This window comes from Microcaecilia unicolor, chromosome 1, assembly GCF_901765095.1.
Source record: "Microcaecilia unicolor chromosome 1, aMicUni1.1, whole genome shotgun sequence".
In the NCBI taxonomy this organism is placed as follows: Eukaryota; Metazoa; Chordata; class Amphibia; order Gymnophiona; family Siphonopidae; genus Microcaecilia; species Microcaecilia unicolor.
The window spans coordinates 708,688,491-708,712,888 of record NC_044031.1 but is presented as its reverse complement, the minus strand read 5'-3'; the positions used below and the strand labels follow the sequence as shown (position 1 = coordinate 708,712,888).

The 24,398-nt window shown below is 43.2% G+C and overlaps 1 protein-coding gene across 4 annotated transcripts in view; it reads right to left on the bottom strand.

Moving 5' to 3' along the window:
* Positions 1 to 24,398, bottom strand: part of RAB27A (RAB27A, member RAS oncogene family) — a 142,788-nt gene that overhangs the window by 39,445 nt on the left and 78,945 nt on the right. For 2 of the 4 annotated variants that reach the window (XM_030189159.1, XM_030189166.1), the window contains exon 3: positions 1,387 to 1,573. In XM_030189159.1, coding sequence (XP_030045019.1) covers positions 1,387 to 1,539 — 153 coding nt within the window. In that variant the 5' untranslated portion in view covers positions 1,540 to 1,573. Of the gene's footprint in view, positions 1 to 1,386; positions 1,574 to 12,611; positions 12,636 to 23,218; positions 23,420 to 24,398 lie in introns of those variants that run through there. The other 2 variants (XM_030189171.1, XM_030189178.1) reach the window with 2 other exon arrangements.

Genomic DNA, 24,398 nt, shown 5'->3' with positions numbered 1-24,398 from the left:
CTACAACAGCCAATCTGACTTGAGGAAAAAAAGTGCCTCCTAAATATGAAAGATAAAGTTGAGCAAGGTGAAGCAGAGCCTTTTCTCTGTCTCCAGAAAAATAAGATTGTATCTAAGTTGTCAAAAATATTGTCCACTCTGTCTGTCTATGTATATGTGTGTATGACAGACAATGGAATGATAGAGAGACAGACAGACACACACATACATACATACATACATACATTCGGGGGGTATTAAACATAGGAACAGCCATCCAAACTATTAAAAAATTCACCTCTCATTTATTGAAACCCCCATGTTTGTGTTTGATATTGTGCATACTCATACAAAAGTATGTGCACTCTCCCAGTTTGATACAACATCATTTTTTCCACACGATTTGCTTACTGCACTGGGGAGCAAACGTTTCTCTCTACATGTGTGAGGAAACTATACACTGAGCTGCCGTGCACATCTCTAACACAGGGTTAATGCACCGGCCCCTGGGATGGAAACAGGACAGTTTATATTTTCATCTATTTTTAATAGTATAGCTCAAAACAAGCCATCTATGGTTATAAGAAGTTAACAACAAGTTATATTTAGAAGATTTATAATCCACTAACCTAAGCACAAGCTCTCTCTCAGCAGATGAAGTAAAAATAAAACAAAATTAGAAAAGCAGTACAAATAAAATCAAAAAAATATTCACCACCAGCTGGTATATCTCAGACTGATATACAGAAACTAATAAGTGACACCAACAATTAATGGGAAAACAGTAGATTAGTAGAATCTTTGCAGAGGTTACCAAGCACAACTAGCTCTGGAATCCAAGTAGTTGGAAAGAGATCCGTATTCTGTGTTGTGGTATTTCTACTAGCAAAATGGAAATCAAGTGTACAGTATGTTAGAGACACCTAGTTTTGTCAAAGGTTCTGGGTTTCCAACTAGTAGGTGTTCACCTACTGTGTTAAGCTTCATTATATTGCATAGCAGACAGCTGAAGGTAGACATGGAGATACTTTGGACAAGCTGTCATCACTTACCCACCCAGCTGTTGATTAAGAAGTTCCTAAGAAATGCTCAATGGGTTCTACCTCAGCTCTGCAGTCTGAGATTTGCTCCAATAAGACCAAAATAGATTTCAGCAAGGAAAGGAGAGTTAATAATGGTAATTCAACTGAATACAATAATCATCATTAAGAAATTCAATATGGCTGACGCAGCAATCATGTTGAAAGGATGATTAAAGGGGAAAAAAATCCTAACAGACTGTATCACACCAAACTAAAAACAAATTCCATAATGCATTCTCTGACTTTTTTATTTTTTATATATCACCGAGGAGAGAGATGCATGTCTAAAACCATTTCAAAAACTGACAGTAAAAACAGAACTTACCACTCTCTTTTCTCTAAAGTCAATGCCTACAGTTGTAATAAATTTGGAGTTAAACTTTCCATCTGTGTACTGATAAAGAAAGCTAGTTTTTCCCACTGCAGAGTCTCCCAATGCTAAAAATTTGAGGAGGTAGTCATAATCTCCATCCGCCATGCTGACAAAAAAAAACCCAAAAACAGCTGTTGACCTGCAAATAAAAAACGCATGCATTAATTATCGTTAAACTGCCATGCATATTTTTTTTTACATTTGTACCCCACGCTTTCCCACTCATAGCAGGTTCAATGTGGCTTACATATTATATACAGGTACTTATTTGTACCTGGGGCAATGGAGGGTTAAGTGACTTGCCCAGAGTCACAAGGAGCTGCCTTTGCCTGCAGTGGGAATCGAACCCAGTTCCCCAGGACCAAAGTCCACCACTTTAACCACTAGGCCACTCCTCCACATAGTCATAGTGATTCAATTTTGATTTGTCATTAGAAATTCTTAGCAAAGAAAGCCCATAATGGAGTCTTAGAAAGATATCCTTCAGATTTAAAACTAAAGCAGTTTCTCCAGGAATAATACTATACTAATCAGCTCAGAGTTGACACTTTTGGGAAGAATGAAGGAGAAACCTAAATTAGAGAAGGGCCGCATTTCGATTAAAATTTTAATCGTGATTAAAGGTATGTTAAAAATAAATAACACGGGTTTAATCATGTGATTAATCATGACTACAAATTTTAATCAAAATGCAGCCCTAAAAAAATTAAAGAATAAAAAAAATACAAAATACAAATTAAAGAAACAGCATACAGAATAGCTATAAACAGCCTTACAGTTTTCACAGCCTACTTCATAAAAGCAAGCCTAAAATTAGTATAACTGAGTTGTTACACAGAATCATATTAACTCTACTAAATACCACCTAACCAAAAAATATTGTACAGATGTCTGCATTGTTTCCTTCCTAAGTCTTAATAAAGAATTTGCCTATTAGAAGCTGAAGCATTCCTGAAACTGTCCAGACCTAGAATCCTTTGCAAAGGGTAATTGATTCTACCTGTCTTCCTAAAAGTCAGGAAGCTAGACAGAGGCTCAGAAACAGATGAAAAAGCTAGAAGCCTTGAACACAGAACTAGATAAAAGTATGAAGGTGTAGGAGAGGCTCTGACTGGCCCAAACTCTTTATCAGAACTTTGTAAACTATTGTACTTTATGTTCTCTTAGAAGTAGTTTGTACAGGTCAGACATTTATTTATTTATTTGTTACATTTGTATCCCACATTTTCCCACCTATTTGCAGGCTCAATGTGGCTTACGTAGTACCGAAAAGGCAATTGCCAATTCCGGTATGAACAAATACAAAGTGATGTTGTGGTAGAATAAAGATCATGTGTAAGACACATTAGGGAATCATAGGGAGGCACAGTTATGTCTAGTACGAGCTTTGGTTTCGTTGTGTTGCAGGGTTCAGCCATTTAAGTTGGATCGGTAGGGTATGCCTTTTTGAACAGGTTCGTTTTTAGTGATTTCAGGAAGTTTAGGTGGTCATACATTGTTTTCACGGCGTTTGGTAATGCATTCCATAGTTGTGTGCTTATATAAGAGAAGCTGGATGCATAAGTTGATTTGTATTTGAGTCCTTTGCAGCTTGGGTAGTGGAGATTTAGGTATGTTCATGTTGATCCTGTTATGTTTCTGGTTGGTAGGTCTATGAGGTCTGTCATGTATCCCGGGGCTTCGCCATAGATAATTTTATGAACCAGGGTGCAGATTTTTAACGCAATACATTCTTTGATTGGGAGCCAGTGCAGTTTTTCTCATAGGGGTTTGGCGCTTTCGAATCGCGTTTTTCCAAATATAAGCCTAGCTGCTGTGTTTTGAGCAGTTTGAAGTTTCTTTATGATTTGTTCTTTGCATCCCACATAGATTCCATTGCAGCAGTCTACATGGCTTAATACCATTGATTGTATCAAGTTGCGAAATATTTCCCTCGGGAAGAAAGGTTTCACTCATTTGAGTTTCCACATTGAGTGGAGCATTTTCTTTGTTGTAGATTTCACTTGGCTCTCTAGCGTGAGGTTATGGTCGATTGTAACTCTGAGAATTTTCAGGCTGTCTGAGATAGGGAGGGCATAATCTGGGGTGTTTATATTGGTGGGTTTATTCGTGTTGTATTGGGGTGAGAGGATGAGACAGTGTGTTTTTTCTGTGTTGAGTTTTAGTTGAAATGCATTTGCCCATGAGTTCATGATGTTCAAGCTGAGTTTGATTTCATTGGTGATTTCTGTTAGATCATGTTTGTAAGGGATGTATATTGTGACATCATCTGCGTAAATGAAAGGGTTAAGGCCTTGATTGGATAAGGACTTGGCTAGTGGGGTCATCACTAGGTTGAAAAGGATCGGTGATAGTAGTGACCTAATGAGAACTTGCTAAGTGAGGAAATTATGACCTACGTACTAGCCCGATGCTCAAATCTCCAGCCCTGTACAAAACAGTGCCAGAAAATACTGCCAAAAAAAACTTTCCTGATGATCAACGCTAATAGTATGTAAATTTTATGCACACTGTTAGTACTGAGAACTGGGAAGTAATGAGGGAGGAATGTGCCAGCACATGCGAAAAGAGCTGTGCAGTAAGCACCAGGGTTCTATGTATTTGAGGTTGGGAGGGTGATGTGTTTGGGGGGCTGAGGGGTCTGGGAGTCCACTGGATCTTCAGACCCTTACACCTTGCGGTCTCCCCATTCCTCCCCCGATGCCCTGGCAAACCCTAACACCATCTCCAAGTTGGGGTAGGGTTTGCTATATGAGGCATGCCCTTGTTTGGTGCGTTGCCCGCTGAGCATTAGAGAGGAATGCGGAAGACCCTCTTTGCATTCAGAGCCAGAGAGCTCGTTATTTCAAAACAATTGCCAGGGCCCTGAACATTGGGTGGTAGCAAATGTGGGCGCTAGTCCGGTGCTAATGGCCTCTAGCACCCACATTTGCTTCTGAGCATCTGCACCTAAGATCCTTATGCCACATCAGGAAATTGTATGTGACAATACAATTGCTACACAATTCACACTGCCCTCGATATATCGTTTATGCATCTTTTTCAAAAGAGTAAATACCACAGTTCTGCTGAACAATATAGGACCTGATATTCAAAGGGGATTTATATGTTTAGCAGCTGCCGTTAAATGTGCAGGTCCCTTAACTGTGAATTTTCAGCAGCACTATACAGATAGGATCGCTGAAAATTTCCTCCGACTATTCCTGCACTGTCTGAATAGCATTTCACCCAGTTAAGCGGAAAATATTCTGTCACTACCTGTCTAGTCAAATTCACACAGAAAAGGTTGTCCTAAGTTAAACCATTTTGCTATACATATAAGAACCGATCCTGCTATTATGTATAGCAGCCAACCGCAAGCCCTCCCAGATATATTCACCACCATCACATATCAGTATAGTGGCACTGAACATACTTTTCCGGTGGGGGGGGGTCTCTGACTGTACCATAATTATACAGAAGAAATCTAGGTCTGTACAAGAAATGCCAGAGAATTTAGGGATCCCATCCCTGGTGGAGGGAGGACCTGCTGTAGGACTTAACCACCTCCCCAGCCCCAAAACAAAACTTTAAGTACAAAGATCTCCTCAGTTTTTCCATGAGCTGTCACCTGTACTTGCTAACAAAATGTGTGGATTAAATAGTTCACAAGATCAGCAAATAAAGTCTCATCTCAGCATTATCTATACCTGTTGGGATGGGTTAATGGTAACAAAAAATCCATGGTGGTCTCCATTTGGTTAATTTTAATAGACAGATGTTCACTCTCACTATTGTAACCCTAGCTAGTAGCCTCAGAGGCAAGGACAAAAAGTACATTCTCACCTAATGATGGTCACTGTAAAATACTGAACACACTTATTCAATGGTGTGGAATCACTTTACCTACCAACATCCACAATCGTACTGCACCTGCCAAGAAAGCCAAAACCAGAGCAACAACAGCTGCAAAAATTTCTAACTTCCAATTCTTTGTTCACTGTCAAATAATCACACTAGTTAATTAGTTTCTTATACTGCCCTGAAGCTGAATCACTTTATCCAGACTGTGGTGGTGAAAACAGAAGAAGTTTGATCATTTTTTCCTTTACCATCCAGGGGAATCCTCCTACCTCAAAAGACAACATGGTAATGTGTCAGAAAACTGGTATGGTAAGACCCTCTCCATTTTGCTATTGAAACAAAGAATACTATATGTAGAGGGGCCACAAGTTCAAAAACTGTCCACCCGGAAGACATTCACAGTACAGGTAGCCACCAGTGAAGTGCTAGGCCTCCACCACCTGGAAACAGCTAGGCGTATGAAGATAATAATAATAATAATACAACTTTATTTATAGCCCTCTATATCTATAAAAATCTAAGCGGGGGAACAAACCACATACACAATGCATCAGTATGTCTAACCTGACCTGAAAGGTATAAACAGATGTGTCGGTATTCTCCTAACCATGCAAGTCTTGAATACAGATTGAGCTTTGAAACCAGTCTGCCCTATCAGCAGGCTTTGATCTTTGTCTAGGTCAATATCTCATGCCCCTATATTCAGTGCCCCATGCTGTTCCGAACAGTGCCGTAAAAATACAACCAGAACAGTGCAGGGAAAGAACTCCCTAATGATCAGCACTAATAACATGCTAATTTAGGCACACTGTCAGCATTGTTCATTAGGGACTTCTGAGGGAGGATTGTGCCTGCGTATGCGCTCAAGAGCCCAGGCACAATCCTACCGCAGAAGAGGTTTGACAGGTCCAGGCTTTTCTTCCACAGGAGAAAAGCCCGGACCTGTAATGGACCTGTCAAACCTAAGTCCAGACCCCTCACCCCCCAAAAAATGCATAAGGGCCTTAACTATATAAGGGAGTTTCTCCTTTATATGGTAGGGAAGCCCTACCCAGTGCATACCAGGATGCACCGGGCAGGACACCGCCATTTTGAGGAGGCACCCAAAGGAGGAGGAAGGGATTGCTACTCCCTTCTCCTTCTAGAAGGTAGGAGGGGGTTGGAGGGGCCATTGCTAGACCACCAGAGCTAGCCAGCGGTGGGAGGGGAGAGGTCAAATTGGGGTCCTGGGCAAGGGCCCCACTGGATCACCAGGGTTGTGTTTAGTTTCGGGGGAGTTATGTCTTTGGGGGTCTGGGGGTCCACTGGACCACCAGGGCTGTGACAGCATTCTTCCCTACTCTTCTCCTGCTCTCAGTTTGCCAGGGGAGGAGCACCCTTGTTTGGTGTGCTGCCCGCCGAGCATTGGGGAACAATATGGAATCAGCTGTTTAACATGCATTTGCATGCTATTTGTGTTCAGAGCCGGTGAGCGCGTTGTTTCATGCGTTTGCAAGCCTCCGAGCATTCCGTGGGAGCAAATGCGGGCACTAGTCCGGGCACTAATGGCCTCTAGCGCCCGCATTTGCTTCCGAGCATTGGGGCCTCACTGTCTTTAAAATAACACCTATCGAATCTCTCTTACAAACAGCAGGGCAATACCCCTTAATCTGCCCATGAGATCTGCTTCGACGACATCCAGTATTTTCTGAGCATAAATATTATTGGCTTTAAGTCTAGCACTAAATTAAGCCATGTCTTTGTAAAGTAACTGAGAAATGCTCCCCCACAGAAGTAAGCGCACTGCAGTACGATGAACCTTCACTATGAAATGGCAAGTCTGTCCGAGTGGGTGGTTGATGGACTATGTTAGATTTGTTTATATGTCTTTGGGGAGGGGGAAAAAAATCAAAACATTTTTATACACTGGAAGTTACTGTGTTTTATTTGCTTTCAGAGATGGCTTTGACTGTTATTTAACAATGCTTATTGACTGTGGGGTTTTTTAAATCTGTATTACTTGTTTACGCTATGTGCTATTGCTATACAATGATATATATATATATATATATATATATATATATTACCATCTCTGTTTGTTATGCCATACTTTCCTAGGGGGTCTTTTATTAAATATTAGCTTGAGTTATCTGCAGCAAGGCCCATTTTACTCCCTGCTGCAGATAACTCGAGCTAATCTTTAGTAAAAGACCCCCCTAAACTTAAAAAAAGAAAACAAATTCAAGTCTGTCGTGAGGTGGACCTACACTTTAAAGTGGAGGAGTGGCCTAGTGGTTAGAGCACCGGTCTTGCAATCCAGAGGTGGCCGGTTCAAATCCCACTGCTGCTCCTTGTGATCTTGGGCAAGTCACTTAACCCTCCATTGCCTCAGGTACAAACCAAGATTGTGAGCCCTCCTGGGACAGAGAAATATCCAGAGTACCTGAATGTAAATCTGCTGAACCGAACAGAAGATGCTCCAGAAGCATAGTATTTCCCAGTAAACTTGGAGTGCTGCCAAGCAGAGGAGCTAGCGCTTCACAGAGGAATGCCAACTCAAGAAGATAGGGGAATTAATCTTTCAGTTTTATGAAAGGATACAAAAAGAAAACATTGAGATGCTAGCATTTAAAGAACGTAGGAAACGTTAAACTCAGAGTAGCTGAAGGGATGGATACTTTAATATGCTACTGTGCTTTTTATAATTGTCATGAGACAGGGAAAAGTCATCGGTTATCCTGTGAGATGCATGACAAATTAGGGATGGCTGTAATTGTGGAATTAAACAGCCACCACAATACAGGCTTCAAAGTAAGCTTAAAGCTGTAGTACATCAAACTCAAATTCCTTGCAATGGCAGTATATAAAGCACAAAAAAAACAAACATCTATTAAACTAGGATTCATACAAATGATTGCAACACATGCTAAGGCTGGGCTTAAATGCAGATGAGAAGTACAAGTAACAGTGAACGGAGTGTGCTGGATGTAGAGTGAGAAGACAACTGTACTGTAGAATCTGGTGCCACCAGCAGATCTTAACACTGCACACACACACACAAAAAAAAAAATCTGCAAAAATTCTTCATTCTATGCCAAAACTAGCACACACCCATAAACCTTTGCTTGTATAACCCTTTCCCCATACCCATGGCTGCTGCAGCTCTTTGGATCCTGTGTCACTGGTTTTTATTCCAGTTCGTGACATCTGCAAAGGGAGCACTGCAGAGGGGTCTGACCCCCTCCACTGAACTGTGTGCAGTGCAGGCTGAAGGGGTGATGACAGGGAGGTGGCACCCCGAGCGTAACATTTCTTAAGTTTAAATGATTTCCACAGACAAGCAGCACCCTCCTACCCCAGAGAGATCATCAGTATTTGAGCAGTACTTTAAACCAAAACAGAACAAAATTGAGATTTTGGTGCAGAACTCCTCAGGAATACAGAAATGGTGCACCACATTTATTTATTGGGATTTGTTAACCACCTTTATGAAGAGATTCACCCAAGGCTTAGGGCTTCTGGTTTTCAGCAATTTTATTTTAGCAGCTTACAAAGTACAAGGGGAGCTCTGAGCCACGGGCCATGCAGACTTCTGGCAACTGCCAAACTTTGTGAAAACAGTGGTGTCCATGGCTGTTACAAAACTGGTAGCAAAAAGAAATCAAAGTTACCTATGGCCAAATGGAAAAATGCCAGAAAACCAGAAATCCTAATTATAAGGCAGATGACCACTTTCCCCCCCAGCTCATTCTTTCCAAAACTCTGTTCCCCATCTCTCCTAGTCCATGCATTATCCCCTCCCCTCATCCTCACTGCTCCTTTGTCTCAGGTTCACTGTGGCTTCCATCTGATGAGATGCATGGTACCTGATGTACTGCACTGTTCTCAGAAGTCTCACAGGCCAAGAATCATGGGATGCCAGAAGCAAGCCTCAGTTCCTCCCCCCAAGTGGGCTTACAGATTACAGCCTTTAATTTTTTATTTTTGTTACATATGTAGCCCACATTTTCCCACCTATTTGCAGTCTCAATGTGGCTTACATAGTACCGTAGTGACGTTCGCCAGTTCCGGCATGAACAAATACAAGGTGTTATTGTGGTAGGATAAGGTTAATGTAAGGTAGGTATAATGGGGAATTTAGGGAGGAAGAGGGAAGTTGGGATGTGTCCATTCCGATCTTTGGTTTTGTTGTGTTGCAGGTACTCAGGCTTTTATGGGTCGGTGGGATATGCTTTTCTGAACAGGTGTGTTTTTAGTTCTTTCCGGAAATTTTGGTGGTCGTACGTTGTTTTTACTACTTTTGCCAGTGCGTTCCATAGTTGTGCGCTTAAGTAAGAAAAGCTGGATGCATACGTTGATTTGTATTTGAGTCCTTTGCTGCTTGGATAATGAAGATTTTTGTATGTTCGTGCTGATCTTGTTGTGTTTCTGGTTGGCAGGTCTATGAGGTCTGTCAAGTATCCTGTAGATAATTTTAAGAACCAGGGTGCAGATTTAAAAGCGACACATTCTTTGATTGGGAGCCAGTGGAGTTTTTCTTGGAGGGGTTTGGCCCTTTCAAAACGTGTTTTTCCAAATATAAGCCTGGCTGCTGTGTTTTGAGCGGTCAGAAGTTTCTTTATAATTTGTTCTTTGCAACCCGCATAGAGTCCGTTGCAGTAGTCTACGTGGCTCAATACCATTGATTGTATTAAGTTCCGGAATATTTCCCTCGGGAAGAACGGTTTCACACGTTTAAGTTTCCACATTGAGTGGAACATTTTCTTTATGGTAGAGTTCGCTTGGTTCTCTAGTGAGAGGTTTCGGTCGATTGTTACTCCAAGAATTTTCAGGCTGTCTGCGATAGGAAGGGTATAACCTGGGGTGTTTATGTTTGTGGGTTTGTATGTGTTGTATTGAGATGAGATTTATTTATTTTATTTGTTACATTTGTATCCCACATTTTCCCACCTATTTGCAGGCTCAATGTGGCTTACATAGTACCGTAGAGGCAATCGCCAATACCGTTTATAAAAAATACAAAGTGAGATGAGATGATAACACAGTGTGTTTTTTCTGTGTTGAGCTTTAATTGGAGGACTGCCATCAGCCCTTTTCAAACTGGCGCATGAGTCTGCTCTTTACATTGCCATACTTACATGAGCCAGCCCTTCAGAAGTGGGGGAGCGAGCAGTTCATAGCAAAATCTGTGTTGCAAAGACTGCCCCTTGAGTACTTAAGGGGGGGAAAAAAAAACAACTTTTGGATAAGTTTGTAAAGAAAAATTATATTGTCACCCCAGCAAAGCTCTTACTTCAGCTATTAGAATCTGCTGACTGCGACCTGGACTGGCTACTGTCACAGATGGGATACTGGGATTGGTGAATTAATCAGCCTGAGCCAATATGGAACATCACAGACACATACAATGCTAAGAAACGTTTGCAAACCACAAGCATAGCAGGAGAATTACAAGTTCTTACCACAGCCTTGCTTAATTGAAATACAATTAAGAAAAAGGTATAGAGAGAATATTTAAGGCAGACACAATTAACACTAATTCAGAACATGCATGAAACAGTATGCAAGCCCTGGGTTCCCTTAGCTCAATTAATTGGTTAATCAGGATCCTGGTGTACTAAAAAGTTGACATGGCAACAGTTATCACATCAGAAAGCAGAAACCAGACAGAGTGATATTTGTCTGGCTTTTTGTATCTGATCTACAGCACCTAAAACATCTCCACAAATAATACAAAACCTATGCAATATAGCTCTAATCTCAAACCAAAAGAGGACTATGTGCTAAAAATAGGGGGGGAAGTCTCAATGAGCTGCATATGCACAGTGAATGTGCCAACTACAATATTATCATAGGCATTAAAAAAAACCCTTATAGAACACAATCCACTATATAGTTTATGTACAAAGTTTATATATAGTACTAGTAAAAAAGGCCCGTTTCTGACACAAATGAAACGGGCGCTAGCAAGGTTTTCCTCGGAGTGTGTATGTTTGGGAGAGTGTATGTGAGAGTGACTGTTTGAGAGTCAGAGTGAAAGTGTGATTGTGTGAGAGAGAGCGTGAGTCTGGGTGTGAGTGTGTTTGTGAGAGAGTGTGTGTGTGAGAATGAGAGTGTGTGCAAGTGTGTATGTGAGACACAGTGTGAGTGAGAGTGTGTGTGTGTGGGCGAGAGAGAGAGTGTGTGTGAGACACAGATTCTCTGTTTGAGTGAGTGTATGAGACCAAGCGAGTGTGTGAGTGACTGTGTGGCACATAGAGAGTGAATGTGATACAGTGTGAGACAGAGTGTGTGAGAGTGAGAGTCAGAAAGACATTGTATATGAGAGAGAGAGTGTGAGCCGTGCCCTCCCAATCCATGGCCATCTGTCCCCTGCCCCCTCCATTCATCCTTTTCCAGCAATTCCCCTCTGTCCCTGAGCCCTGCCCTCCCAATCCATGGCCATCCATGTTTGTCTGTCACCTGCCCCCTCCATTCATCCCTATCCAGCATTTCCCCTCTCTGCCTGAGGCCTGTCCTGCAATCCATATCCATCCATGCCCATCTGTCCCCTCCATTCATCCCTATGCAGCAATTCCCCTCTCCCTGAGTCCTGCCCTTCCAATCCATGCCCATCCATGCTCCTCTGTCACCTGGCCCCTCCATTTTTCCCTATCCAGCATTTCCCCTCTCTGCCTGAGGCCTGCTCTGCAATTCATATCCATCCATGCCCATCTGTCCCCTCCATTCATCCCTATCCAGCAATTCCCCTCTCCCTGAGTCCTGCCCTTCCGATCCATGCCCATCCATGCTCCTCTGTCACCTGGCCCCTCCATTTTTCCCTATCCAGCATTTCCCCTCTCTGCCTGAGGCCTGCTCTGCAATCCATATCCATCCATGCCCATCTGTCCCCTCCATTCATCCCTATCCAGCAATTCCCCTCTCCCTGAGTCCTGCCCTTCCAATCCATGCCCATCCATGCTCATCTGTCACCTGGCCCCTCCATTTTTCCCTATCCAGCAATTTCCCAATCTCCCTGAGTCCTGCCCTCCCAATCCATGCCCATCCATGCTCCTCTGTCCCCTGCCCCCTCCATTCATCCATTTCCAGTAATTCCCCTCTCTCCCTGTGCCCTGCCCTCCTAATCCATACCCATCCATGCTCCTCTGTCCCCTCCTGCCTCCATTCATCCTTTTCCAGCAAGTCCCCTCTCGCCCTTCCATGACCCCCCCCCCCCCCCCCCCCCTCGCATCCATGCTACGCTCTCTCCCATGTCCCAGCCTGGCCCGCCCTCTTCTCCCCCCCCCCCCCTTCGCATCCATGCCTCGCATCCATGCATCCCTTTTTTTTTTTTTTTTAATTCTTTTTAACTTTACCTCCGTGGCGGTTCGTGCAGCGAAGCGTCAGGGAAGGAGGCGGCGCTCCCGACGTCTAGCTTTCCCTTCGCTGTGTTCCGCCTTTGTGTTCCGCCTTGTTTGCGAAGGGAAGGCTAGACGTCGGGAGCGCCGCCTCCTTCCCTGACGTTTCGCTTCCGGATTTGTTTTGTCGCGAGGGCGGGGCAGAGACGGCTGGCTGGCTGGCTTGAAGGCTTCACACCACGAATCTACGAACCCTTCAGCCTCAGCCTGGGAGTGACGTCAGATGGCTTCAAGGCTTCAGGCTTCAGGCTTCAAAGAACGTTGGCCTCAGAACGTTGAGGGTGCGTTTTATTATATTAGATAATGTCATTAATGTTCAAAAAACAGCTTCTTATACAAATCAATAGAGCCCATGTCTATGTCTTGTATCTTGAGGTAACAAAGTAAAGCATCTTGCAGAATAAATCCCGCATGGATGAGTTTTGGCATCCTGACCCACAAGAACATTTGAGGTTTTAAATTTTGTCCTCAGCTTCAAGTGTTAGTGGGAATTCATCATACTGTAATCAAAACATTTTTTTCAGAGGACCTAAAAAAAAGTAGTCTATGTTTATTTGTCTGGACAGGGTTGCAAGACTATTTCTAAATATTTGGGTCTCCATCCGTCCAGCCATTCACAGACACTCTACAAATGTAAAAAAAGTGATGATCACACTGACTCCCCAGGGGTGGCTGTCTTGCCAAGATCATCCTGAGAGCAAAGCAAAAAAATCTATAAAAATCACACAGGAACCCCAGGCCAGCATCTAAAAATTTGCAAGACTCTCTCGCCACAACTGATGTGAAGCATATACATCAACATTTCAAAATGATTGGGGTACAAAACAATACAAATTACCCCTCCCCGGACACCATGAAGGAGCTTTTTCAATATTGGAGGTGCTCAGCCTATGTCACCTTGCTGTTTTACAGAGCTCCAGTTACTACAAAGGAAGAGGTTTGAACACAATATTCACAGAATATGTAGTTGTAGCAGTTGTACTCGATCACTCCTTTACTTACAATTGCCATTGTATTAAAAAGTAAAGCACCTATTTAGCTTAGATTGGAGGTTTAAGGATAAGGAAAAACAGAGATGCCAAGTCACCCAGTGCCAGACTGGAGATTTCTGACCACCCCATCCAGTTGCATTATGGGACTGGCAAAACTGATTTTCAATAGGCAAGATCAGGCCCTACAAATCCCACACTGCTTTGGGATGTAAGTTCAAAGCCAGGGCTGGTCAAAAAGTCTCCAGCCAGGAACTGGGTAACTTGGCATCTCTGGAAAAAAATTGGTCTTACCTGCTTAATTTTCTTTCCTTGAGTCCAACCAGATCAGTCCAAAATGCATGGATTGTGCATGTCAGCCAATTGATGGAGAAAGACACAACAGCTGTGAGCTCTATGCTATAAAAGATTCTTCAATGGCACAGCACACCAATATCTATATAACAAATTAAATGTGCAATACCCCAAACACAATTAAAAGAAAAAAAATATTTTAGAAAGGAATTCACGATTCTGTTATGCAAACATTGCTAGTGGAGAAACTTTGGAGATTCTGGTCCTTCTTAAAAATAGAAATTGAAACAAATGTTCAAATGAGAAAAAATGGAAAGAAGCTGCAGGTCAGGCCACAGGGTGAATCTCTGGAATGATCTGGTTGGACTCAAGGAAAGTGTGTGCTGCATCCCGGCACTTAGGTTCAGGTGCCTTTTATAGAACTGCCCCCTATATGTGCCTGCTACACCTGTAGATGCATCTTTTTCCAATGAAAAAGCAGAGCCGCTTCGTGCACTACTGATGAACTCTATTCCTCCTCCCTGATGACCAACATAAGCTACCACTGTGGCATCATCCAAGAAGGCTTTGACTGCCTTGACCTTTAACAGATGCTGAAAAGCTACCAAGGCCCTCCGAATAGCTCGAGTCTAAGCAATCATTTAGTGCTCTGAGATAAAATGGCTGCATCTTCTGCCATTTTGTGAGGGGCAGTCAAGGTCTTCTTAGCTGAGGAAACAAGCAAATGCTGCTTACAGCCAGCATCTTTAATAGATTTTATTTTTGGTACTAAAGAAAGAGATGAAGGACCAGGCAAGCACTGCAATGCCTGGAAGAATTGCTACAGGAGTGGAGGAGTGGCCTAGTGGTTAGGGTGGTGGATTTTGGTCCTGGGGAACTGAGGAACTGAGTTTGATTCCCGGCACAGGCAGCTCCTTGTGACTCTGGGCAAGTCACTTAACCCTCCATTGCCCCATGTAAGCCGCAGTGAGCCTGCCATGAGTGGGAAAGCGCGGGGTACAAATGTAACAACAACAAAAAAGTACTTTTTAATGGGTTCTGATGGTGACTCTATGAAAAGGGTTGGTTTGAATGGCACCTCCACACAATGCCTCTAGTCCAGGGGTGGGGATGGTGAGAAAATGGGACTCTCAATTCAGAAGCAAGCCTTCAATGCAGTGTAAGTGCCCATAGCACACTGAATTGCAAAATCATGTGCAAGCTGAATATAATCATTGAGGCTATCCCCCTTAGTGCAAAGTTTCCATGTGACTGCAATAATAATAGTGACCATTCCAGAAAAAAATATAGCAGTTATATGAACGTTTTGCACTAAGGAGAGTAGACTCAATGATTATATTCAGCTTGTACATAATTTTGCACTGCAATGTGCTATAGGCAGTTATACTGCATTGAAGGCTTGCTTCTGAGCTGACAGTCCCCTCTCCCTCACTTTAAATTATATTTATAGCATAGCATTTAGATATTTAAACTCATACAGGGTAATTCTAACAGCGCACCAGCAATTAGCTGCCATATGTGCTTATGACTGGTGCCTTAATTGACACATCCGCATGCACGTGCCCTAAGTACTAATCTATAAGTGGCATCATGCACATCTGTGACAGGACCGTACAAGTGGGCAGAACTTGGGTGCATCTCCTACTGATGTGCATACACCATATAGCATTCTACATGATGCACACTTAAGGGCACTTTTACTGAGCTGCGGAAAAAATGGGCCCTGCCCTAGTGGCCGTTTTTGACGTTCACCAGGGCCCCTTTTATCATAGCAGGTAAAAAGGCCAAAAAAAAAAAAAAAAAGTGGCGGCTGTGCGGTACGTTTGCACTTACCACACAGCCATTGGGGGAGGGGGGGGAGCATTTACCGCCATCTACTGAGGTGGCAGTAAGGGCTTATTTATTTATTTATTACATTTGTACCCCACACTTTCTCACATGTTGCAGGCTCAATGCGGCTTACATTGTAAAAACAGATTACAGAGTCTGGAGAAAAAAATATTACAAATTGTAGTAAAGGAGCAGTTGTATGGTTTAATATAAATACAAGCAAAGATGGGTAACAAACGGAAAAGAGAGATAAGGAAGGTTAAGGAGTGGGAACTGGAAGAAGTAGGAAGGATGATAAGGAAAGATAGGGAGGTGCATAAGGAGATTGGGAGATATAGTCTAAATGGGTAACAGTCATCAGGATCAAATAGCTGGTTTGAAAGTTTAATTACAATCATTCAGGTAAGCTTTCTTGAAGAGGTGGGGTTTCAACATTTTCCTGAACGACAGATGGTCATTAATTTTCCGAATGGGTCTTGGCAAAGCGTTCCTGAGCTGGCTGCCTAAGAAGGAGAAACTAGACGCATAGGAGGTCTTATATTTGATACCCTTACAATTTGGGAGGTGTAAATTAAGGTGGGTGCGAGACGACAATGATCTATTTCCGGCTGGGAGGTCAATGAGGCTTCCGAGTTAACCCAGCAGTAACCCCCTTAGGAAATCTTTTTTTTAATATTTCATCTAGCTCTGGAAATGGTATGCACTGAGGGTGGAACTACCGCTGGCATCCATGTTGGGCTTGTGGTAGTTCCGGGTTGCCTCACAGCTGCCTTTTAGTAAAAGGGCCCCATAGCTTGCCACATTTACACCAGCCACTGACCTGCTGTAAGTGGGCGTGCAGACATTTTGGCGCACCATGCCCATTTGCGCTAGTATTCTATACCGGAATCTGGAGGCCCAGATGCCGTTATAGCATTTGCAGGAGACACGGTGCATAGGGGCTCCCAAATAGTTTTAAAACTCTGGAAGGAGTATTAGGAAATGTTCAACCTGTAAATGAGTTTCAACAGGAAACAAGATAGAGAGGGTTAAACTATTATCAAAAGCAGAAGATCCAGCTAGTATCAGATGAGAATAGCCAGAAGCAATGTACTGCACAGAGCACAACCCTGTAAAGTGTCTGGCTACAATGTTAAACCAACTGTAGTAAGAGGACAACCTAATGTCCCAGCCAAGCCAAAAGACTTACAAGTGTGTATTCAGCAGCTGGGTAATAAGTGAATGATACAGCAGTATAATTTATTAAAAATCCTGAAGCGGGCACCAACAACCCCTCTGTCAGCAGGTACATGCATCATTTACTATGTTACATATTTCATCAAACTATTTCATATTAAAAATGGGATAGAAATGTAATATGTAAAAGGAATAGAGTCAGGTTTTTCTTCTCCTCAAACTGACTGGGGATGCTGTGGAGGCAGCATATATAGACCCCTGACCAGAAGAAACCCCAGACATTGTCCAATAGTGATACCTGGTAGCCGTATTTAGGGTCCTTGATCACACAGCTCCCAGCTGAACACTGTCAATGCAATAGGCTAGACTAGGTAAACTAGAAGAGGATACAAAATTGAGGGGAAAATCCCATTGGTGGTGAAAGTTCATAGTAGTGTATTTCAGCTCTGGTTCAGATTGAGCTGGAAGCCCAAATGATCAAGAGGATAAATTTATTTAAACTGTTTTGGGCCCAAACCACTGCCATACAGCATTCTAAACTCTATACCAGAACAAGCTATTCCTGCTTAGTAGTGGATAGGTATTCAGCTTCCATCCACATACTCCACATAGCACTAATACAGTGTCATTGGAAAGTCCAGGGGCCACTGGTGGCCCCCATCAATCTTAACTGCAGACCTTTCACTCTTCCTTCCCAATACTGTGCAGTCCCCTCACCTGCTCTTTAAATTTGCTGCTGGCACTACAACCACAAGAATTCTGGTTTCTTCCTGCACCGTGTTGCTTCAATGTCCACATTATTCTCATGAGATTGTGAGAGCTGCAGCACATTACAGCTTAAATCCACAGAGTAATATAATGCCAGAAGAAACCAAAAATAGCTGTTCCGAGATAAAATAAAGGGATTAAAATACTGGGGGTGGAGACAAGATGATAAAGATGAAGATTGGCTCCGGAATTGGATGAGAGTGTTAGGGAGAGAGTACAGGGGACAGAAATGCTGGTGACAGGGATAGAGCTTAATAATACAAGTCACTCTGGATACATTTTAGTAGCAACCGCATCAAAGGGGGACCCTCAACCCCCCCCCCCCCCCCCCTCTCCACCATTACCACCCTTTCCCAGTGGGCTATGTGCTTTGCCCAGCAAAGGCAAAACAATTTCAGTGTGAGGCTGGCTTCCACATCAAAATACTTTTTCCAAAGTGGATCCAGTTGGAAAGGGAAAGGGGAAAGGGAATTGGGACTTGATATACTGCCTAAGGTTTTTGCAACTATATTCAAAGCGGTTTTCATATATTCAGGTACTTATTTTGTACCAGGGGCAATGGAGGGTTAAGTGACTTGCCCAGAGTCACAAGGAGCTACAATGGGAATCAAACTCGGTTCCCCAGGATCAAAGTCCACTGCACTAACCACTAGGGAAAGATAGTGAAGCTGACTGCACTAATCAAATTAAATCACATTCTTATATGGGAGATATAACCAAATTTACATAGTAACATAGTAGATGACGGCAGAAAAAGACCTGCATGGTCCATCCAGTCTGCCCAACAAGATAAACTCATATGTGCTACTTTTACCTTGATTTGTATCTGTCATTTTCAGGGCACAGACCGTATAAGTCTGCCCAGCACTATCCCTGCTTCCCAACCACCGGCTCTGGCACAGACCATATAAGTCTGTCCAGCACTATCTCCACCTCCCAACCACCAGCCCCGCCACCCAATCTCAGCTAAGCTTCTGAGGATCCATTCCCTCAGAACAGGATTCCTTTATGTTTATCCCACGCATGTTTGAATTCCGTTACCGTTTTCCTCTCCACCACTTCCCGTGGGAGAGCATTCCAAGCATCCACCACTCCGTGAAAAAATACTTCCTGACATTTTTCTTGAGTCTGCCCCCCTTCAATCTCATATCATGCCCTCTAGTTCTACCGCCTTCCCATCTCCGGAAAAGGTTTGTTTGCGGATTAATACCTTTCAGATATTTGAACGTCTGTATCATATCACCCCTGTTTCTCCTTTCCTCCAGGGTATACATGTTCAGGTCAGCAAGTCTCTTCTCATACATCTCAGCTTCAATAATTTACTTACTGTTCTACACTTTACAGCACCCCTTCCCCCCCCCCCCCAAAAAAAAACTTTACAGAATGGAGCAGGGGAACACACTGGAGATTTGGAAGGAAATGGCAACAGAGCAGGAGAAAGACTGAGGGATGGCTGAACAGCATCTCAGCTTCAAATGCTACAATTGCCTTATCCCCTCTCTAAAATAAAGCAGCAATTTAGAAAAGCCAATGGATATTCAAGTGATTCACTGACCTTACTTACAGAAACTAGAAGTCACTCCTACTGAAACTCTCTCAAACTCCCTCCCCAGTCACCCCTCAATGTACATGTGAAATAATTTAAAAACCTCAGATTTAAAATGGAACAGGATGCAGAATGATGAAATGAGGAGAGTGGGTGTTAAGAGAAGACAGAAAAGGACTAGTTCAGGCAGCTTACTGAATTGAATCTACCACCTGTGGTTAGCAGTGCATATCCAGGGCTTTTTCTGAGGGGGTACCGAGTACCGGCACCTTTTCCATTGTCTGCTAAAATTGACCCATGGTCCCCAAGATCTCAGGCTCTACACACCAATTCTGCCTTGTCCTAGATTGTGTAACTGGTTGCAGGGGGCCTGGCTATTGTGGGGTGAGTCCCTCATTAATCACCTCACTCCTCAAGGGTGGCCCGGCATTTGAGTACTTTGAGTGCCAGCACCTTTTTTTGTTAGAAACAAAGCACACTGTGCATATCTAAGCCCTGAGCAACTCCAGTGGAGGAGGAAAGCAAGGCAAGGTGCAGCCAGCCAACAGCCCCCCCGATAGGTGACAAACTGAAGGACAGATCAAAACTGAACCAGGGTGTTGGGGGAGGAGGGAACGTACAAGGCCAGGACTTTGACAGAAGAAAAATTAAAACACTGATTGTGCCCTGGGATGAAAGGTACGGAGTGGAACCACAATCAGAACACCAAGTGGGGAGTTTGTGATTATGGATGTGAGACAGAATAGTTTCAGCTGAGCCATGGAAATGGAAACCAGACTGAAAAGGTTCAGGCAGGAAACTGGCTGGACACAGCCTTTTCCAGACGTCTGGAGAAGGCTGATAAAAGAACATAAGTTGCACACCATAGGGTTATGTGGGGTTATTTTGTTTTGTTTTTGGAGTTTCAGCAATCTCATGCCTAAGGAACACACAAAACCCTACCCTGGCTCCACAGCTGAAGCCTTTAAGATGCTAGCTGTAGTCACCTTCCCTTCCCGGGCTTGACTGTGTGTCCAGGGTACATCTGCATTTGCCCAACCATGATAAAAATTTACTGATTCAGTGTCCAAGCAAGATTCCACTTTAGAAGCTATTACTCATTTTAGGAAGCCACTTTAACTTGCTGGGATTAAAGGAATGCTGCTAATTAAGAGGACCTTTTATTAAGCTGCAGCAAAAAGTGGCCTTAGCACACCCTTATGCAGGTTTATTCCCATGTACTAAGGCCACTTTTGCTGCAGCCATAAAATGGCTGATTTTCTATTTTTTTGTATTAATGGCCCTGCATTAACATTGCCATTAGCACGCAGCCATTAAAAAAAAATGACCACATGAGCACTTACTGCCCATTTTGTAGGCAGTAAAGGCTCACAAGGTAATCTTGCGCTACCCAGTTAGCTCATCCACAACAGTGCATGCTGTTTAGCGCAGGAATGCTTACTCTCTGCCCCAACAAACCCCAAATATTTTATAGTACATGGAGTAGAACAGGACGCCATTTTAAGCTGCATTAAGTGCACATTAGAGTCTAACAAAGCACCTAAGCATGTTTTTCTTCAGTGTAAAAATAAAAACGACTATATGGAGACAGCCTTGCCAACTCTGCCTGGTGGCTGAACTTGACATTTTTATTTTAATAAATAAAACATTTAAAAACCTTGGGCCCTGTTTACTAAGGTTCATTAGTGTTTTTAACGCTCTTACAATTAGCGCGCATGCTAACCCTGTAGGCGCCTAAAGGGATGATTAAAATGGCGTCCTGTTCTATTCCATGTGCTATAAAATATTTGGGGTTTGTTGGGGCAGAGAGTAAGCATTCCTGCACTAAACAGCATGCACTGTTGTGGATGAGCTAACTGGGTACACACTGGACATTTGGTAAGAAACCGTGTAGGCGCCTATAGGGATATTGTAGGTGTGTACACGGTTAATGCGCCTATAACACGGCTTAGTAAACAGGGCCCTTAATGAGAAAAGCAAGCAAAACTGAATCTCTGTGCCCCAGCAGTATCCTCTTTGCACAAATATTTAAAGAGTGCTCTCCACCCTTCACATATAAATTCTTGTAATACAGGAACCAAGACATCCTGAGATTTTCATCTGTATACTTAGCAGTTATCAATAAAACAGCTTCCCCACCCTGAAGTGTTAACACATCGGTCTATGACCAAATATGATTCCTTTACCCCACCCAGAGTACTAGAAATACACCAGGAAGTATGACCACTGGTGCCTAGCATCCTCTGCTGTGCTTCGGGACCCTTCTTTAATCCTCTTCCGTCCAATATAGAGCACATCACACTTCTACATAAATCGGACAGCAAATGATAAAAAACTGTAATAACAAAACAGGTACAAAACATTTTTACTGGCCTGGTTTTCTGCTACCTGTCATAGTTTTTTTTAATTCTACTGAATCTCACATGTCCACAAACACAAATATAGGCTCTGAGGTGAAATGTGCTAAATATTTGACCAGTTTGCGGGAGCAGGTAGCACATACATTTTTTGTGTGTAATCTACAAGTGCATGACAGCTGTGAAAAACACAGTGCACGTTTCTTCCAACAGCCTGGTTATTCTGGTTAAGAAAACGCCAACTTTTTAATCAATGATTTTCTACACGGCACATGCCAGTCACCAGCCACACTGCTCATTCATTTTCCTCACAGGTTAAGTCTGTCAGCACCTCCCAAGCACTGGTAGCTGCTCACTGCCTCTCCTACTCCGAATAAGGGTGGAGTGCATACTTACTATTCTTAGGATCCAGGGCAAGTCCCAAAATGCTGATTTTACCTCCCCTGGAGTTGGCAGAGAGGACGCCACGGTTTTTAAAATAGAATCTCATTCACAAAAAGAAACCTGGGCTTCCAGCATTAAGCCTGCTTGTCTCTTCCGCGGTCTTTAGCGAACACCTAACCCATTTCGCTGTCAAAAGGGTCTCTTAATTATTCAATGTATTTAACATAGACGAAAAGGCTGTAGCATTTCCACAGCATGATCTGTACAACCACCAGAATTCTCTGTACATTACTACTACTACTTATCACTTCTAAAGCGCTACAAGGCATAAGCCAAACATGAAAAAGATAGTCCCTGCTCAAAGAGCTCACAATCTAAACAGGACAGGCAAACAGGCAGAACAACTAAGAGGTAAGGGAATTAAAGAGGTGGGGATAAAAGGGTACAGGGGAAGTGAGTAGTGGTTAGGAGTCAAAAGCAGTGTTAAAGAGGTGGGCTTTTAGATTTGAAAACGGCCAAAGACGGGGCTAGACGTACAGGCTCGGGAAGTCTATTCCAGGCATGAGGTGCAGCGAGATAAAAGGAACGGAGTCTGGGGCAGCCCTATATTTTGAATATAATTTTATTTAGAAGATGTTTCTGCAAGCAAATCTTCCTTTTCTGAAAATGTGTCATTACACTGAATTGATGTAAAATGTATTTCCAAAGTTCCTGACCACAGTACAGCAAAGTTACTCACCTGCAGCAGATGTTCTCTGAGGATAGCAGGGCACACACACATACAGATGTATGAATGCCTTGTCCTGCTTGTCCTCAGAGAAAAACAGCCTGCAAAACACATGCCTTGAAACATATTTATTACAAAGACTCAATACAGAAGAATATAACTGTCTTAAAAAAGGAGGAGGGGCAGTTCTCACCTGAGTGACTGGTGGAATCAATCTAAGCATAAGTGCCTCTAAGCCAAAACAGCAGGTGATACTATGCAGCTTTGCACCAAACTTTTAGCAAAGGCCAGGTTACCCAATGCTCCAAAACATATCAACCTTCAATAGCAGTGACACAAATCAGGCAAATACAGGCTAGCTATCAGCCTAACTATGCATTACAGGTGTATGCTTAACTCTTCCATAGGCTGCTGAAAATACAGCAATAAAACAGGTTGGGGGGTTTCAACTAAACTGAGGTTAGGAACAGCATCTGAAAGATTAAGGAACTCACCTCCAGTTATGATTCAGTACTGTGCCAATCTGCAGCACTGCTCTCCTCTAAAAAGGTGGCTTTTTCCAGCAAGAGCACTTTTCAGGCTCCACCTGTTTAGCACACAGCTGAGCAGCCTACGTGTCACCTGCCTCTCTAGCTGGGTGCAGATAAAGGTGTGCCCGAGGTCAACAGCTTGGGAAACCACAGAGCTGACAGGACTGGAAAGCTGCAATACTGCTCCTCAAGTAAAACCCCTCCAAGTTCAAACACAACCTCTCTCTAGCAGTCTCTGCCATCATACATTAACACATCTCCAGACACACAGGACTTAAATGTTATTTTCACAGAGATTACTTAATTAGTTCTCACAAGCAGCAGTTCAAAGAGTAAATTAGTTTTCCTGTAGTGCCCATCAAGACCTCTCACCTCCCTGGTAATCCTTAAATCCCCACAGGGTGACTGAACTAGTACCAGGAAAGGAAGCGCTTTCCTTATGGCTCTCTTGTGAGCTAATCAGGGTAAGCACACCATGGATGCATCTGAGTATTAGGTCCAACCACATCAGAGGCCAGTTGTTTCAGTGGCGGTGGATTTTCCTCCCCACCCCACCCCAGATATTAGCTAGTCAGCCACAACACAAAGAAGTGCATGAAAGACTAAAAGGCAGATGCAGCAACCAAACGTAAAAAAATCTAAATCGTTAAAGTCCCTAACGATTTTAAAATAACGAAAAATGCACCAAAAAAAAAAGTCACACATGCTGAGATCGGTATTGAAACGTACAATGTATCAAAGAATCAAAATACACATCGTTAATCGGCCCCCAAATCATGCGCAGAGCAGCCAAACGTTATGTTAGCTGCTCTGCGCATGCCACAAACAGTCAAAACACAGTCAAATCACAAGCACATGGCTCCCAAATCAAAACAAAAATAAAAAAAAAGGGTCGGGAGGGGGCAAGGGCGCTCATCAGGAGCGTCCTGTACGGACGGCCTTGCCCCCCCCCCCCCCCGCTGCTCCCCACTTTCCGCCGCTCCCCCACCCCGAAAAAGCAAAATTCAAGCAGCCCTGCTCCCCACTTTCCGCCGCTCCCCCCACCCCGAAAAAGCAAAATTTGAGCAGCCCCTGCCCCCCTCCTTTCCTCACTACTCTTGAGGCAGCCATGGCATAATTATATATATAAGAAATCATATGAAGG